This window comes from Cervus elaphus, chromosome 24 (genome assembly GCF_910594005.1).
Source record: "Cervus elaphus chromosome 24, mCerEla1.1, whole genome shotgun sequence".
In the NCBI taxonomy this organism is placed as follows: domain Eukaryota; kingdom Metazoa; phylum Chordata; class Mammalia; order Artiodactyla; family Cervidae; genus Cervus; species Cervus elaphus.
Genome location: NC_057838.1, coordinates 69,816,527 through 69,835,074, shown reverse-complemented (window position 1 = coordinate 69,835,074; position 18,548 = coordinate 69,816,527). Strand labels below are relative to the sequence as shown.

The 18,548-nt window shown below is 55.0% G+C and overlaps 1 protein-coding gene across 1 annotated transcript; it reads left to right on the top strand.

Moving 5' to 3' along the window:
* Positions 1-2,192: 2,192 nt before the first annotated feature.
* Positions 2,193-16,897, top strand: ISY1 (ISY1 splicing factor homolog). The gene is made up of 11 exons (XM_043886487.1): positions 2,193-2,336; positions 4,369-4,391; positions 4,918-4,969; positions 5,913-5,978; positions 6,142-6,184; positions 8,917-9,029; positions 10,546-10,663; positions 13,161-13,283; positions 14,083-14,204; positions 16,183-16,269; positions 16,403-16,897. Exons 1-11 carry the CDS (start codon positions 2,334-2,336, stop codon positions 16,508-16,510), a joined length of 858 nt encoding a protein of 285 aa, XP_043742422.1. The 5' UTR covers positions 2,193-2,333; the 3' UTR covers positions 16,511-16,897.
* The last annotated feature ends 1,651 nt before the right edge of the window (positions 16,898-18,548 follow it).

Genomic DNA, 18,548 nt, shown 5'->3' with positions numbered 1-18,548 from the left:
ACCTTCCCAACCCAGGTCTCCCACATTGCAGGCGGATTCTTTACCAGCTGAGCTACCAGGGAAGCCCCCCAAGGATTCTACCGTAACTCATTTTTACTCTTTTCTTGGGTGTTAATTCTGTTAGACCCAACAGAATACCATCCCCTCACGAGCATGGGAGTTTCTGGTATATTCGGCTTGTTAACTGTAATTTGGAACAAAGAAGCCCAAAGTTGATTAAAAGCTGCAACACGACCTGTGAGATGCAATCCTCTTTCAGGAGAGTTGTGTTATTTTAGTCTCATACTGGCATATCTTTATTTTCCACTAAAAACACAATGCTCCAGGATCCATTCAGATCACAAGGAGTCTGTATTAACTTCCAGGTCTTGGGGGACCAGGACATGTACATGAAGGGAGGGTATGCTTCTGCCTCGGATGGACCCTGTCACCATCTCATCCTAACATCACTAAAAGCGTCATCCCATTAAAGATACAAGTCTGCTCTAAGTTTGGTCGGCTACAGAGGCCCCAGTCTGTCCTAAATCAGGTATGGGTGAGATCTCGGTATGATCCAGCCTGGGGCATCACTCCTATCAGTAGCTTTGTGACTTGCTCCCCAAGATGAGTGGGAGAGGTATAGGGCCCCAGTAAAAAGACATAGGACACTGCCTGTCAGGATGGGAGACTGGAAGAGGCCTCACTGGTTTCAACCAGTCACAGGGCAAGTGTGTTAGGTTTCAGGGCCTCAAGCCCACATCCTCTGGGCTTGAGCTGCCTCCCCAGGAGCCATCGGCTCCTCTCCATGAAGGGTAACACCTGTGCATGGCTACACGTTGATCAGCCCATGTCCTGCCCCTAGAATTTTTGGGGGTTAACAGCCCTCTCTTGTACCCTCTGTCCCATGCCGTCCAAGCTGGCAGTGGTTCTGCTGGTGTGAAATGTTCAACCTTGCGGGTCTCCTGTGTGTGTCATGGGAATTCACTCCATCTGACAAGAGGTTTCTCTGCACATCTCTCCTGGATGGCCCATCTGTATTCCTGGCTTCTGCTGAGATGGTTGAAAGCGGGCATCAGCCTGGGAGAGCGCCCCCTAAGGCTCACAGTACTAAAGCAGCTAAGGGGAAAGGGCAAGGTACATCCACACTTCTCAGGGCACCACCTAAGTGGCACACATTCCTTCCATTCCATTCTCATGGGCCAGGGTTTCCTGGCAAGCCCACGCCTAGCTGTCAGGGAGGCGGACGATGGACTGTGGCAGGACAGCCTGAACTTTTTTAAGAGAAAACTTGTCACGGTTCAGGCACGAGCCCCTCGTGTCTGTCCCAAGCACTCGTAGGTCCTGTCTGAACCACAAACGTTGGCTGCGTCCCCCGATGGCCTGTGCTTCCCGGCTGCAGCCGGAGCACCCAGCAAAGATTAGGCCCCGTGTCGCAGGAAGTCGCTTCCGCAAAGCACCATGCTGGCCGAAGGGGAGGTGCTGGAACTGGCCGAAGCGGTCACCGGGGACCTGCGGGAGGAGTCACCAGCTCCATCCCTAGCGGCGGCCTCTTCCCTGACTCCCTGGTCCTGGGCTAAGGCCCTTCTGATGGCCCGCGACGTGCCCAGTACCCACCGACTGAGCTCCTGCAGTAACGGTCCTTTTCTCCCCCGGGCCTTACGTTTACTTTTAAAGGGTGACCTCAAGCCTGGGTCAAGCTCGGACAGACCCCGCGATTCCAGGAGAAAATCTCAGAAGCACAGACCCGAAATAAACGACTGAGAGGGGAGGGGGAGCTGGCGAGGCGAGGCAACCTCCCGCCCCTGACGAGCACGCGGGCCGCGGGAGGGCCCCCCGTCCACTCAGAGGGCTGAGGACGAGAAATTTCCAACGGCGTGTCTCTGCTCCCAGGACCTGATGGGGTAGCACGGACGCGAACCTCCAGGAGCAGCCACGGCCCAAGCAGACTCACCGCGAGTTATCACGGGAAATCTCACCGTTGTTATCGCGAGAGCAATACCAGCACCAGCACCACCCCACCTCCCGGGTCCTAGTCGAAGACGCTTCCGTCCCATTGCGCAAGCGCAGTTCTGCCACGCCCCTAATTTTCGTGCGCACACGTCTGTGCGACGTCCTGACGCCCAGGGAAGGCTGCCAACGGGAGCGCGCCTGCACTTCCTTCCCGTCCCCAGGTCAATTCTGAGTTTCGCTTCCGGTTTCTCACTTCCGGTTCCCGTAGTTATCCTTCCGACTGGGAAGCCGGTGGTTCCGGAAGGCTAAAACCTTCAGTTCCCGTCCGGATTGGCCGCTCCCGGGGCGGCAGAAGTCCGTGGGCTGGTGCCGCGCGGCCTGAGGGCGGCGCGCTCCCTCTCAGCATGGTGAGCGGGGCGGGGAGCGAGGGAGGAGAGTGGCGGGCCGGGGCCGGGGAGCCCGGGGGCTCGGGCGCCCGCGTTCGGGACATTGGGCCTTCCCGCCGCGTGAGGCCGGAGGAGGCGAGGGCAGCCCCCCGAGGGCAGGGTCCAGGGACGGGAGGATGCGCGGGTCCGTTGGTGACCGTGACGTTCTCACCAAGCGAAGCGCCGGTGGGAGGCGCGAGGCGCCGTAGCGAGTTATCGAAGGCGTCTTGGAAGTCCGTCGGTTGATGAGAAACCAGGGTGCAGAAAGCAGCCTTCTCCGCTCTCCATCCCTCGGAGAATATGCCCCTCGCCCCCCATTACGCCTTCACACTGGCCGCCTCAGCCCGCAGGCTCTCGTTTCCGAACTCTGACAAGCGTAGGGGTCTCCTCTCTCCATTCCCTAGCAGAGGAGAAGCTTTGGATGTTTCTGGCAAACTGTGGCCATCACACACACTCCTTTTTGTGGGTTTCCATAACCCTGGATTTCGTTGTTGTTCGCTTGCTCAGTCGTGTCCAACTCTTTGCACACCCGTGGACCGCAGCACTCCGGGCTCCCCTGTCCTCCACTCTCTCCCTGAGTTTGCCCGAATTCATGTCCCTTGAAAGTGTTGGCCTCCCAGCCCTATCCTACCCTTTGTGTCCCTGCGGACTGTAGTCCGCCGTGGGATTCTCTAGGCAAGAATACCGCAGTGGGTAGCTATTCCCTTCTCCAGGGCATCTCCCCGACTCAGGGAAGGAACCTAGGTCTCCTGCGTTGCAGGCAGATTCTTTACCGTCTGAGCTACAGGGAAGCTCTGAAAGATTGAGGGCAGGAGGAGAAGGGGCGACCGGGGATGAGATGGTTGGATGGCATCGCAGACTCAATGCGCATGAGTTTGAGCCAATTCTGTGAGATAGTGAAGGACAGGGAAGCCTGGCGTGCTGCAGTCCATGGGATCGCAGAGTCGCACACGACTGGGTGACCAGACAGCAGCAACAGATGTCCACTGCGTTGTAATCCTGTTTACCTGCCCTTGTCACATGACTCACTGTGCTGGGGACCGAAGTTCCTCTGACTTCCCTCAAAAGGAAGGACCGTGGCCAGATCCGTAGTACCCAGCATGGTGTTTCACGAATTACATTAAATACTGAGAATCTATAGGCTTTAATGAAGTAGGTAGGACACAACCTCAGCCTTCAAGAAGATGGCTTCTCCTGGGAGAGCCTCTGTTTCCTTCCTTAGTAGATATCGTGTCCATTTATCTACCGAGCACTTAGCAAGCTTTCTGTGTCAGTTGGAAGAAAAAGTCAGAAAGACTTAAGTGGAGCTCACTCTTGCTGAGCACCTGTAAACTGCATCGCTGACGTCTTCACGTATTTATCTGATTGCACCATCCTGACGCCTATGTGAGGTAAAAGGTGCGGTCCTTGCCTAGAGATGGGGAAGCCGAGCCTGAGAGGGAGTTTCTCAGGGATGCTAAGTGGGAGAGTGGAGAGTGACGCTCAGATCCTGGACTCAACAAGTACTCTGCTTACACTGCAACCCAGAAAACGTGTTCCCTGCCTGACGCTGTGTTTCAGGGATAAGTGACTTGCCCTCAGTGCAACAATCTTTCCATAAAACTCACTTGTAAAAGCCAGTCTTTCCTTCCTCAAGTTCCACTGGCACAGAACAGACAGTTGTGATGCTGGGTGGAAAGTGCCTGGTAGGTATAGACCCAGACAAAGGGGAGCAGCCTAGCTGGGAAGAAGGGGTGACGGGAGAATTGTCTGGGATGATGATGACACAGGTGGATTCTGAAGGAGGAGTGGCCAGATCCAAGGGAGTGGTCACGGGGAGGAGTAGAGTTTAGGGAGAGCGGCTAAGTCAAGTCACAGGATTTGGACATCTTTTGATTTTTGTTGTCATTGCTGTGCCCATGCTTCTGACTGTGTCCTAGTGAAGCTTTTCTTCAAATAAAACCTTTTTCTAAAAAGTAAAAGAAAAAGCTCTTTTAAACATGGACGTTTTTCTTCCCCTCTCTTTTCCTTTTAGGCCCGAAACGCAGAAAAGGCCATGTGAGTATCAAGTCCCTTTTGCCTGTAAATTTTATGCTGCTTAATTGCCACCTGGGAGCTTTTTTTCTGTTTGGTCTTTGGGTACCCGTTTCTTCCTCTCCCTGTGTTGAAGTAGCGTGCTTATATCTGCCCATGTAGTTATCTCCCCCGAAGTGTTTTCTCACTGCTCCCAGAACTTACACTGCGGCCGGCAGCAGGGTGGGGCTGGGGGGGAGTGGCAGGGCTGTGAGAGCGGCGGCCCATCATATCAGTATCTTTAACACTGCAGCAGGTTGCTGAGTTTCCCACAGTCCTTAGCTGCCGTGTGGGTAGAGGGGGTACGGGGGTGTTCACAAACACAAGTCCTCATGAGCCCTGCTCTTGGGAACATGGAAACCCATGATGTCTCTGGTTTCTTGACAGCGGTGTGTGTGTGTGTATATGAGTGAGGAGTGACAGCTAACGTGCTCATGAGCAGATTCACCCAGGAACGTGGGTGATGAGAGACCTGTAAGTGGGATCTGACGGTCTTCTCTCTTCCCGGTAGGACGGCCTTAGCAAGATTTCGCCAGGCTCAGCTGGAAGAGGGGAAAGTAAAGGTTGGTTTACACCTTCCTCGTGAGTTTTCCGGTAGGAAGGACGGGCGCCGGCAGGCTCCAGACTCCAGACCCTCCTCCTCTTGCCGGCGCTTCCCTGTGTCCTGAGGGTCTGTTCACCTGCAGCGCAGGTGAAGCTCCCTGTCGCGGGGGCCGGGTGATGATCTGTCACCTCGGTGATGTGACGCTGGGGTCTCCCTGTCATCCCAGCCCGGGCTCATGCTCAGTACTAGAAAGTGGGGTGTGCTCTGGGAAGCAGCTCTAACCTGAGACCAGCGGATGACCTCCACTCATGGAGACTCAGCCAGGTTAGGGCTCATATAGGCTGTTCTTTGAGTATTTTTGTTTTGTTTTTTAAAAGTATCCACTCACCCTGCACCTGCACCCACACATACACCTGTGTACACACAGACACACATTTGTTCTCAACACGGATCGCTGTCGTCGCTTACGGTAGCATGAATATGCCGTGAAGTGGGTACAGCCAGCTGTACTTTTCCCTTTCTCTGTGACACTTGACCCTGAACAGCACAAGTTTGAACTCTGTGGATTCACTCATACACAGATGCTTTTCAACAATAACTACCATGGAGCTACACGGTTGTGGTCGGTTGAATCTGTGGCTGCAGAGGAACCACGGATCCTGGGGGCTGACTCGGATTAACCCCCGCATTGCTCATGGCCAGGTGCAGTGGATGTGTCCGTTGTGTGTTGGCTCCCGCCCCAGGTACGATGCAGTGAGCGTTTCCGCCTGTGCGGTTATTTCCTGAGGAGAGACTGCAGAGTGAGCCTTAAGGCTTGGCGAAGCCCGCCGGGAGCTGGAGCTGCAGGTGTCTGTAGACTGTTAGACACTTGAGGCTTCAGGCCTGAGTCAATTGTGACTGTTGCACGAAGCTTGTAATTTCGTACAAGATGGTGGCAACGTGTGTATTTTGCTTTTCCTTAGGAGCGAAGGCCCTTCCTTGCCTCAGAATGCGCTGAACTGCCTAAAGCCGAGAAGTGGAGACGACAGGTGCGGTTGGGCAAATTCGATCTTAGCGGAAATAGCGAGTCTCTGATTTTCACTGTCTGCATGACCCTTAAACCATGTTTCTAAGAATTTTTAATTAGATATTTCTTACGCTCTAAGACTTACTGAAAGTCATAAAAATGTATTACCTTTTTTTTTTTAATAGATCATTGGAGAGATCTCAAAAAAAGTGGCTCAGATTCAGAATGGTAAGCTAGCCCCTCTTTAAAGTGCTTGATTCTCACATCCACAGCTAGGCATGGGGACGTCAGCCCCTCTCAGTGGTCAGTAGAACCGAAAGGTAGAACGTGAGTAAGGACAGAGAAGAACTGAGGGTACTGTCCATCGCACATGGAATACTCACCAACATAGAGCGCATTTTGGATTGTAAAATAAATGCTAGCAAACAGAAAATAATTAAAATTTTGCAAAGGATAATTCACTGATTAAAACACAGTTAATGTAGAAATCGGTAACAGAAAGATACCTGGAAACGTCCTAATTATTTAGAAATTAAACATACTTCTAAACAACCCATATACCTAAAGGAAGACCTCAAGAAAATCAGAAAATATTTTTAATTGAATGATAATGAAAACGTAATGTCAGAATTCAGGGTATGGAAACAGCAGTGCTTAGACTAAAATTTATAGCATTAAAGTAAAATAAAAAAAGAAAGGTCTCAAGTCAGTGATCCAAGCTTCTCCCCTAAGAAACCAAAAAGGAAGACGAACAAATTAATTCCAAACTAAGCAGAAGGAAGGAAATAAACAGAAGATGAGTAGAGAAAATAGATCAAAAGTGGGTTCAGTAAAATCGATTAACTTCTAGTCCAGTTAGACTGATCAAGAGAAAAAGACACAGATTAGTAACAGCAGGAATGAAATTGGGAATGTCGCTACATTCTCACCATTGAAAGGACCAGGGAATATTAGACACAAGCTTAGGGCTGTCACTCAGCAACTTGGATGAAACGGGCCGCTCCTTAGAAGACACACGGTCACAAAGGAGTGGTTCCTGACCGTTGGCGGCGTTACTCCCTCCAACCCCACCCCCCGGACATTTCATGATATCTGGAGGGGGCTTTATTTATTAGAGAAATTGAATTCATAGTTTAAAACTTCCCAGCAAAGAAGATTCCAGACCACTGGCCAGTTCAGATATTTAAGGAATACAACTCTACAGTTTCTTCCGGAAGATCGAAGAAGGAACACTTCCCAGTTTGCTTTTTGTATATTTTAGTATGTGTTCCCTTGATCCTGAAATCAGAAAAAGACAGTACAAGAAAAGAAAAAAGCTACAGGCCAATATTCCTTACTGAATTTGGCCATAAAAATCTCAACAAAGGATTGCATGGTTGATTCAGCATTCAAAAATTGATTCACTGTGTCATCATTTTAAAGAAGAAAAACCACATCATCTCAGTAGATGCAGAAGTATTTGACAGAGTTTCTCATGCATTCATAAAAACTCAGGTAGCTAACTGGGAATAAACAGGAACTTTTTTCTTTCCCTGATGAAACAGTTCTACCAAAAAGCCTATAGTGAACATCATGCTTAATGCTGCAAGATTGGATGCTGTCCTCCCAAGATCGGGAACAAGGTGAAGAGATCCAGTCTCACCTCGTCCATTCAACATTGTACTGGAACTCCTGGCTAGTACTGTAAAGTGAGGAAAGGAAATAAAGAGCCAAAGACTGGAAGGGAAGAAAAATGCTCTGTTCCGAGATGACCTAGTTTTCTGTGTAGTTTTCCCAAGGAATCCACAGAAGGATTTCCACAGTGAATAACTGGGTTTAGCCAGATGACAGACTAGAAAGTCCATACAAAGAAAGTCAGTCCGATTTCTGTGTACTAGCAGTAACGTTTGGAACTAGAGCATTTTTAAAAGTGTTGTTTACAGAAGCATCAAAAGGCAATAGATACTTAGATATAAATTTAGTAAGATACGCACATGGTCTGTATCGTGAAAACTATGAAGCAGTGATGCCAGGTAGTAAAGAACCAGTGAAATAGAGACCTAGTATTTGTGAAGGGGACGACTCAACATTGGAAAGAGGTCAGTTCTTTTCCTTTTTAAAATCTATCACAGAAACCCAGCATGGTATTTCAGTTTATGTTGACGAACTGTAAAATTTACAACTTTGCCTTTCTGTGTGAAATTGTTTGTAGCCAAAAGAACCTTGAAGAACAAAATTGGAGTATCCATAATCCCTAATTTCAAGATTCAGTGTAAGGCGAAAGGCATCAGGATAACATGGTGGTGAGAGGCAGACAGACCGACCAGGGGAGCAGAGCGAGGGGTCCAGACATAGGGGCACAGGCGAGTGGTCCAGCGACCTGACGCGGGAACAGAAGCGATTCAGTGGAGGAAAGGAGGGCTTCTCCCTCCCAGTGGGCACAGGGCGCTTCCCTTGAGCACGTCAGGGATCCCTGACCGTCTTCCCACCTCTGGTGGGAGGCCCCTGTCGCCAGTGACAGCGCCGCAGCAGACTCCTGTGCTGTCCCCTTAAATCCGCCCCGGGGGCTCCCTGGCAGAGGTGTCCCCGGGACCGGCAGCCTGCTTTCCCGGAAGGACAGAGCCGTCACAGGCCGCCCGCCCCGGGGCTGGCGCTGCCTCCCTGCGTCCTGGCCGACACTGGACGCCGAGTGCCCCGCGGCTGGGCTGTGGCGAGTTGGAGCTGGTGTGAGTGGAGCCGCAGGGCAGCTTCAGTCTGTGTCTCTGGCTGCTGAGGAGGGAGGTTTTCCCAGAGCTTTTCTGCTGCTGCTGGAGCTCTGTTCACGGTCGCCACCCTCCCGTGATTTCGGTGCGGATGGTTTTTCTCGTAAGCTGAAGTAGTGTTTCTGCGTTGCCCACCTCTGTCGGTGTTGACACTCACTCTTACGGGTATGACGTGAAGCGGTATTTTCAGGAAATGATACGACATTACTCTTTTCTTAGCTGGCTTAGGTGAATTCCGGATTCGCGACCTGAATGATGAAATTAACAAGCTGCTGCGAGAGAAAGGACACTGGGAGGTCCGGATCAAGGAGCTGGGCGGTCCTGACTACGGGGTAAGCAAGCAGCGGCCCCGGGTCGGCTCGGGAGCTTTGTGCGGGCAGCGTGGGTCTGTCTCACTGCAGCCCCCGCAGGCCGGCTGTAGACGAGGCCCTAGAGAAATGAAAGGAGCCTTGAAAGGGCCTGGGGTGTGCACGGGAACCGTGAAAGCGCAGGGCCAGCGGGGTAGAAGGTCCCCGCGCGGGCTCCTGAGTGTGCACCGGCCAGGCGTCCAGTGAGCCGCTCGGTCTCCCCGGGCCCCTGGTGGAGACGACCTTGGCGCCGCAGGTGCGTCTCTGAGCCTCCTGAGGACTGGGACAGCCCTTCCACCGCGGCTTCTGTGCTCGAGGGGGCCTGGAGACAGGCTGCTCTGTGCTTCCTTTGGATTCTTTTATTCCCTCTGGATTCCTTAAGGCAGTATTTTAGAACGGTAGCTTTCAGGCTTTTAGGACTGTGACCGGCTGTATAAAACACACGCAGTCACTGTGTCACAACGCAGTACCCACGAAGATGTGCTGAAAAGATACCTGGTGTATCAAACTGCATTGTTGCTGCAGTTTGATATTTCCTACTCTGTTCTATTTTGATTTTTAAAAAGTTGGTAATTGTGACCCATGTAGTGGAGTTCATGACCCAGACCTGCCCCATTTGCCCAGGTCTTTGAACCAATTGTATCTGGTCAGTGGCCTGTCGTGTAGTTATGTAAGAAACGTGGGCAGTGTTTCTGTGTGTTAGTCTGGCCCCCTCTTAACACAGAGCCAAAATTCTCGGGTCAGTGCCTGGCCTAAACCGAGGCATTTATCTTCACGTTCCTTGAGCACGTGTGCTGGGAACATTGCCTCCGCATCCTCGTTATTTCTGTGACACTGGTTTCGCTCCCTGTTGGATGGCGTGAGTGCCCTTGTTACCCATCCTGGAAGGGTTGCAAAAGCGCCCAAAGTCAATAGTGATGTTTCTGTCTATTTCCTTCTGGAGTTTTTTAATGTTAAAGAAATTGATGTTTATTTCCTGGGTGTAAAATAACCCACTTAGGGGCGTTCACCTTTGGTTCGGTCATCTGGCTGTTTGACCGTGTCCCATGCCTCGTGGCCTCTCCCCTGCAGCAGAGCCTCTCCAGAGTCGCGCCCTGCGGCCTGCAGGCGTTCCCGCCGTCGCTTTCAGTGGAGAGAATCCCGTCTCTGGGTGTTTCATTTGTCCTCTTCTACTAGTTGTCATGTAGATTTTTTGCAACTTTTTAAAGCTTTTTTTTCTTCACTTAACATTGTGTTACAAGCAGTTTCTAAGCCAGTATAAGTTGTCGTACGAACTGTCATTTGTCAGCTATAGAATATGTTCCACTCGTGAACATGCTATAATTTACTTAAATCATCCATTTAGGTTGATTTTTAAAAGGATTAAAGAAAGTACTGAAGTGTATTTCTGTGTCCATTAATGTTTGCTACTTTTAGCATCCCTGTCTTCAACTATGTCTGGACACATGGAAATAGTGGGTTTACGGATCAGATCCATTTTCTCTTCTTCCTTCCCCCTAAGAAAGTTGGCCCTAAAATGCTGGACCACGAAGGGAAGGAAGTCCCAGGAAATCGAGGTTACAAGTACTTCGGAGCAGCAAAAGACCTGCCTGGCGTCAGAGAGCTGTTTGAGAAAGAGCGTGAGTAGCCGGTGTTTGCGAGGGCATCAGCCTAGGTCGTGGTTCTGGTTGTAAGCGGCGCCCCGCTGCGCGGCAGCCCCGTGTCGTCGGGGGGTCACCGCTCCCAGGTGTGAATGGGAACCTCGCGTGCTGGGCGTTGGAGGGGCAAGCCCGGGGCACACCTTGGGCGAGAGCGGGAACCCAGAGCTGCGGGGCGCCGGGTTGCAGGCCCCGCACAGACTTGTCTCCGAGTGAACACAGAGACGCTGTGAACGCAGAGTCTCCCAGTTGGCGTTTGTCGGGGCAGCTCTGAGGTCCATTGCTCAGGTTCATGTTTCAGTTACTTGTTGGGCTGAAAAACCTCTTAACTGAAGGACAGAAGACACCTCGGGCCCACGCCGCTGTGCACCAGTGGAGGCGCGCGGTTCTGAGCCGGACACCTGGCTCTGGGCACCTCCAGAATGCCACCGGTCTGGAGTTTGCCTGCATCTTAATTTTCACTTTTCGAAACGCAGTCCAAGCATTCCATAGGAAAAAGTGTGGAAAGCAGAGAAGGGCGAGACCAGGATTCCTCCCCCTACTGACGTTCTGCTGACCCCTTCCGATTCCGCCTTCATGAAACCCCACTTGTTCTCTTTTTTGGCCTCCCTGGGAGGCTTTTGGGATCTCAGTTCCCCTACCAGGAATTGAACCCGGGCCCTGTCAGTGATAGCCTGGAATCCTAACCACTGGACCAGCAGGGAACTCCCAAGCCCTGCTTCTTCTTAAATTCATTATGTGTGCAAACTAGTTTTGCATGTGTCATTGACATTGCTTAAAATAATTCAGAATGTAAATATCATATCATTTGTTATGAAAGCAATAAAATTCTATTATAGACATGTAAAATACAGAAAATCAGAAAAAACACCCGCATTTTCACATCCTACAGTTGATGGTTGTTGACATGTTGGGGTGTATTCCCTTTCTGATTTTTAAGGCTCCTAAAGTGAGGTGGTGCTGTGTTTGTGTTTTTGTTTTTGCATTTACTTTGACTTTAGATTTATTCTTATGTTTTCCAGGCATCAATTTTTTTTTTAAGAAGAAAGTGCCCAAGTTAGTCTTCAGGCGTGTAATTTAAACGGCAGCACAGCCCCCTCTCCCGCCGTCTCGGTGCTCTGCTAGGGCTGCCCCGTCGCCATTACTGTCTGTCTGGAGTGCTCCCTTCCAGGCCTCCCCTGCTCTTCCCTGCCTGTCTCATCAGCTGAGTCACGTCCAGCCTGGCTCCCTTGAGGCAGAGAAGCCCGTTTCCTGGCTCCTGTGACTGACGCGTTTGTCCTCAGGCATGGCTGGTCCCAGAGCCCTTGCCCCTGCTGCCGTTGTGGCTTCCGTCCTGTGAGCGCTTTTCTGTCTCCTTTGGGGTGGCAGGCTGTCCGTTATCCACTTAGAGCTTGTCCTCTCTCAGCGACAGTTTACCACCATCCCGCACCCCAAAGACGCTTCAAGCATGGGCCCCAGGGCGAGCCCTGGCGGCATTGGTTGGATCCCAGCTCCCTCCTGCGGCCGGAGTGCACACAGAGCTCCGAGCCCGTCCTGGGCGCGGCCCTCGGAGCGCAGGGCTGGGCAGGGTCGCTGGCACCTGCATGGCCGATGGAAGGGGGCTTCCCCGTACCTTCGCCCATCGTGTGTGGGCCGTCTGTGTGCCCCCCAGTTCTCTTTACAAAGACGAGCGATGCGAAGGATGAGAGTCTCGGGTGACCCATGCTGGCTGTGACCACCCCTCCTGTGTAGACTTTTAGTTACTTCCGCATCTTCACAACTATGACATTGTTGCTGTTACTTGAAACAGTATGTTACTTCTGTTTTTTGTTTCCCTGATTACTAATGAAATTGACAGTTGAATTCAGTTCCGGCTAATCATTGAAACTTTCACACCTGCAGGCTGCTCCTCCTTCAGTTCATCAGCTTTTATTCTTCCGCGGGGCAGCTGGACTTTCATTTCCCTTTTGATTTTCCAGAATTACTACATATTCTGAGCAGTAATACTTAGTCTGAATGTATTTTCTTCAGGAATTTCTCATGGATCTTTTTTTGCTTGTAGTTTCTTTTGTCTTCATTAGCCATTATGGCATTTCCTGTGAAAACACCCCATGAAGCCGTGGTCGGGGGGTCACAGGACACCCTCCCCCTGCCGGGCAGTTCATAGACCTCATGGCTGGCCGGGGGGGGGGGGGGGGGGGGTCCAAGTTTTCACTGTTGTATAAACAATGCCGTGTCGCTCATCTCCATAAAGCTTTGCTAGCGTTTGTTTTTGGTTTTTAAGTTACGATAGATTCCTTCTAAGCGGACTGAGTCTAAAACATCAATGCTGGTTTAAAAGGGGTGTCGTGTGTGGCCCCGTTCCTAGTGGGGCGGAGTGCCGGTCTCGTGGCGTTTTCAGGAACACGCCTGCTCTGTGCCTCTGCAGCGCTGTGTGGGGCGGAGGCGTGAGTGTGGCTGTGAGGGGAACCCGGCTCAGCTGATGAATTCTTTCTTCCAGCACTTCCTCCTCCACGAAAGACACGAGCCGAGCTCATGAAGGCAATCGACTTTGAGTACTACGGGTACCTCGATGAGGATGACGGTGTCATTGTGCCCTTGGAGCAGGAGTATGAGAAGAAATGTAGGTCTGCGGGCATCGCTGCGTGACTGCTGGCGGCTGGTTTCTGTTCTCGCCTTTGAAAAAGGAGGTTTTATTTTTCTGAGGAATTTATTTTCTATTAGGACTTTGGAAAGAATTGAAGTATAGTTGATGTACAGCATTATATACAGGTGCTCCGTATGATGATTCACAATTTTTAAAGGTATATTCCACTAGCAAGTTATTGGAAGAATATTTTCTATATTCCCTGTGTTGCACAATATATCCCGTTGTATTCTTTAGATTCCACAAGTAAGTGATAGCTTTCACTGTCTGTCCTTCTCTGGCTTGCGTCACTTAGTACGATAATCTCTAGGCTCGTCCTCGTTGCTGCGAGTGGCACAGCGTCATTCCTTGTTGAGCAGGGTTCCCTCATGCGTCTCTCTTCATTCATCGGTCGGTGGACCCTTCCGTTGCTTCCACACCTTGGCTGTTGTAAATGGTGCTGCTCGGGACGTTGGGATGCTGTATCTTTTCTAATTAGTACCTCTGTTTATTTCGTGTGTGAACCCAGGAATGGAATTGCTGGATCATGTGTTAGTCCTGATTTTGTTTTTTTGAGGAACCTCAGGGTGTTGAACCAGGGATGATCTGGGCGTGTCCCCCTGCCAGCCTCCCTGGAGCTCCCGTGGGACCCTGCCCTTCCGTCTGATGCCTGCCTGCTGGGGCCGGAGCAGGGTCACCCTTTGCAGGGGGGCAGGCGTTGGTCACCTTTGCCCCGCGTGGCATGTAGCTTTCTCGGAGGCCAGAGTGACTGACGCCTGCTGTCCCTTGTCTGCAGACAGAGCCGAACTAGTGGAGAAGTGGAAAGCGGAGCGAGAGGCCCGCCTGGCCAGAGGAGAGAAGGAGGAGGAGGAGGAGGAGGAGGAGGAGGTGAACATCTACGCCGTGGCTGAGGAGGAGGTACGGGCGGCCGCCGCTGCGCCGTGGGGGGCGGTGGGGGAGGGCGCCCAGGCCGGGGTCGGGGTCAAGGTCCGGTCTGCCCCGGACGGAGGGTGAAGGTCCCCTGGGGGTCCCAGTGAGGACCGCTGAGGGCACTCGGGGGCCTGCGCTCCACGTCGGGGTGGCTTACCTGCGCCTCAGAGCTGGGCCCTCTGGACCTGCTGGGCCTGGATTTGTAGGCACCTTTGAAGCCCCTGACCTCACTGAGCTTCAGCGCCGGAGCCGGTAACGCGTCTGTGGGTCCTAACCCCCCACGCCCACCTTACCGTGGGAAACCGGAGCAGAGGCTCCCTCGGGAGTCCCCGGTGGGGTGGAGCTGCGGCCCCGCAGGCAGAGCCCCCTGCTCCCAGCTCCCCCGTCGGGCCGGCCCAGGGTGAAGCGGATTTCTGGACTGGGCCGAGGGAGGGCGGTCAGCCAGGCCGGGGCGACGGGTCAGGCCCCGCGAGACGCTGCGTTGCGTGCCCGCACAGCAGCGGCAAGGACGGGGCTCAGAGGAGCTTGGCGACTCGGGCACGGTTGCACGGGATCCGGCAGAGCTGCGGGGCGTGCCCTCGGGCAGGCGTTTGAAGCAGGATGGCAGCGTGCCCTGCCAGGATTTCTCTGGGTGCAAACGACCCGTTCGCTTTTTCAAGGGACGTTGGCTTACTTGGTGGCCAGTAATGAGTGAGTGAGGCCCACTCGAGGGGCCTCGCAGCGACACGCTCCGTCGGTAGCTCAAGATCCCAGGGCCAGCCAGGTCAGCAGGCCCCGTAGGAAAACGGCAGGTGTGACAGGAACTCTGGGTAGTGACGCGGGGCGGGCGGGGCCGTGAACACTTCCTGGGGAGGTGACCCTTCAGCGGAGCTCAGAAGTCGAGGCAGCGGCAGGGGTGGCAGGGGACAGCACGTCCGGACGGCCCCACGGGAGCGTCGGGGCCGGAGGATCGGCTGGTGGCTAGAGCCCAGAGAGGGGCCTCGGCGTGAGCAGAGACTGCGGGAGGTGAGCTGGGACCAGCAGGGGCCCTGACCCCCCAGGGGACAGGTCTTCCTTCATCATAAGAGTGATGGAAAAGCACTGAAGGGTTTAAAAAATTGTTTATGTTGGAATCAGCATAGATTTAAGGCAGCTGCTATGAGAGGTCTCACAGGTCCTTCCCCTGGGGCCCCAGAGGCTCCGTCCTGAATGCTGACGGCATGGCATCCACGAGGAGCCTGCCCGCTGTGACCAGTGTGTGCAGGGCTGTGTCTGCTGTCACTTGTGTGGATCCCGGGGCCACAGCGGCCTTTCTTGTTTGCGTCCACCCACTGGTGGGGTGGGGGTGGATGGGACAGTCCAGCCCTGAGACTGGCGGCCAGCGGACCCAGCTCCGCATGGGCCTCCTCTGCCCTCGGGCCCCCAGGGCCGTTCCTTAGTCGTGAGTGAGCGCTGCTGACTCAGGCAGCTTCTGAGTGATGCTTCTGTGCATGTGGTCCGTTTTTACGAGTTTAGTTTTAAAAATAGATAATATATTTGGGGCTTCCCTGGTGACTCAGATGGTAAAGAATCTGCCTTCAAGTTGGATCCCTGGGTCAGGAAGATCCCCTGGAGAAGGGAATGGCAACCCACTCCAGTATTCTGGCCTGGAGAATCCCACAGACAGAGGAGCCTGGAGGGCTACAGTCCACGGGGTCACAAAGATAATATGTTCACATGACTCACAACCCAAGAAACACATAAAGGTTTCACACAGCTCCCCGTTCGCAGCCTCGGCCTCCGGGCCCGGCTTTCGCTGAGGTTGCCGGCCTCTGTGCTGCTTTTCCTCCTCGGGCGGGAGGCCGCAGGGTCCACGGTGCTGTGTTTGCTCTTGCAGTTGGCGCTGCTGAGGAGAGCGCGTCCCGGGCCTGTTTCCCTTGTTAAACGGCTGCCGGCGGGGGCCTCTCGCAGTCCCCTCCGCACAGCCTCTGGTTGCTGTCTCTTGCAGTCCGACGAGGAGGGCGGCCCGGACAACGGCGGGGAGGACGGGCAGCAGAAGTTCATCGCGCACGTGCCGGTGCCGTCGCAGCAGGAGGTAGGACGCCGGGCCGCTGCCTGCTTCTCTGGGTTCTTCCCGTCCCTGCGGGCAGCTCTGACTTGGGGAGGGGGGGGCCGGGGCTGTGGACGCAGGGCCGGCCGCCGCCCCAGCCCACCCCTGCCGCCCGCAGATCGAGGAGGCGCTGGTGCGCAGAAAGAAGATGGAGCTGCTGCAGAAGTACGCCAGCGAGACGCTGCAGGCCCAGAGTGAGGAGGCCCGGCGGCTCCTGGGCTGCTAGGCGCCCTGCCGCGGCCTCCCCGCCCTGCTCACTCACACCTGCGCCCCCGAGGGCCGCTGGCTGGACCCCTTGGCGTTGCCCCGGCCACGTGCAGCTGACATGAGAGCCCGCGCACGCGTGTCCTGAGCATGTAGGACGGGCTGCTCCCGCGGCCTGCGAGTGTCAGTGGCCGCCCCCCTGTTGGTAGTGGGGGTGGCCAGCCGGGGATGCCTGTGAGAGCGCAGATGTCTGTGACGCCTCCTGCGCGCTGGGAAGACGCCCCCGCCACCCTCGGGCCACCCTGCCACGCGTCTCGCCCCCAGCCGGCAGGAGGGCGCATTTGCTGCTTCCGTCTGGGAGTGGTTTTGCACAGAGCTATTTTTATTAAAGACTTTTGTACGAAAGGCAGCCTTGGGTTTCGGGCTTTCTGTGTGAGTCCTCGTCCACGGTAGGAGCTGAGGGGGCTCGCCAGGTGGGGACCATGTTGGGGCTGGGCACGTCTGGGTGTTGAGGGTGCGGGGCGTCCCGCCCAGCCTGAGCCTACGGCCCTGGGTCAGCGCTTAGGTGGGGCCCACGTTTCCGGCCCGTGGGAGCGCCGAGGGTGCCCCAGGGTGGTCCAGATCTGTCGATCCCGCCTAGTCTCTCCTTCCCAGTGGGGAGAACCCACCACAAGGGCCCCAGCTTGCGGCAGGTGAACCTGGGGGGGGTCCCCACCCTCAGGAGGGGTCCTGGGCATGTCGGCAGAGCCCTGTGGGCCTCGTGAAGCAGGCTGTGCCAGCCTGAGTGAGGGGCGGCCTTCAGCCTGGGACCTGCCTGACAGAAGTTCTGAGCCGGGGACGGAGGGCGTTGGGCGGGTGGGCAGCGGCCATGGGGAGACCGCCCAGGGCTTCAGGGCTGTGAGGAGGTGGGGAGGGACCGCCCTGGGAGCCCCTCAGCCGAGCCCCTGGGCAGGTGTGTGCGGAGAGCTGGGAGGGGTCGAGGCCGGAGGCCTGGGGGCCGGGGGATGTACAAGGCCAGACCTTGTACCCTGGGGACCCAGCTCCCACCCGGGCCTGGCCCGGACGGGGCTCAGGAGCGAATGCGGGGCGCTTGGAACAGGCCCTTCTTGGCCCCGGGGCTCCGCGTCCCCGTCTGAAAGACTGGACTGGACCTGCTGCCTGTGCGTTCACCCCACGACGGGCAGCCCCACGGGGCAGGCAGAGGGGCGGCGGGCCCCGAGACCGCCTAGCCTGGGTCCCAGCCAGGCGGCAGGTGGGGCCCAGCACAGATGGCCCAGCGAGGGGTTTCCCTTCCCACTCCCGGATGCCCAGGGCCTCGCAGTGGCTCCCAGGACGGGTGCAGACAGCGTGGGCACCAGCGTCCCTGGTGAGAGCACCAGGCCCTGATGTGGCTGCGGCTTGCCGAGGACCCACAGGCATCCCCGGTGGAGATGGGCCCAGCCCAGGTTTCTTCCTGCCCCTCGGGCCCTGGCGCTTTTGTCCGGGAGCACTCCTCAGGGGTCCCCCCAGGCCTGGACCTTCCGCGTAGTGCAGCCACAGGCGGGGCGTGGTCACTGTGGTCACGGAAGCTCATGCCCAGAGGCAGCAGAACCCGTCCCAGGAAACGTTGGTTGATGAAATCTCTCTTGTGGCTCAGACAAGGTTTGGCTCTGCCCGCAATTTCCAAAACAGACGTGTCCACCTTGCTCTCCGCTCTCCCCTCCTCCCCACGCCCGCCCCAGCCACCCGCCCAGTGCCCTCCCCCCGGAGCCGCTGCCCCCAACACCGTGGGCCAGCCTGCAGTGAGCAGGCGCTGGGGTCAGCCTTGTTTGCCCGAGAAGGCCGCACCCCATTTCTGCCGGCATCAGCGTCTCGCTGCTTCCTCCCAGAGCCCCGCAGGAGGACGGTGGGGATGCCCCTCACTCTCTTCGAAGCTCTGACAGCAGCAGCCACCTGGGGCTTGGGCGGTGTCAGGGCCCCCAAAGAGCAGATGGTCCACAGCGGGGGTCACAGCTGCCCCACCCACTGCCTCACCATCTGGTTCCCTCCCTCACAAATAGAGCAGCCTGTGGAGGGAAGGT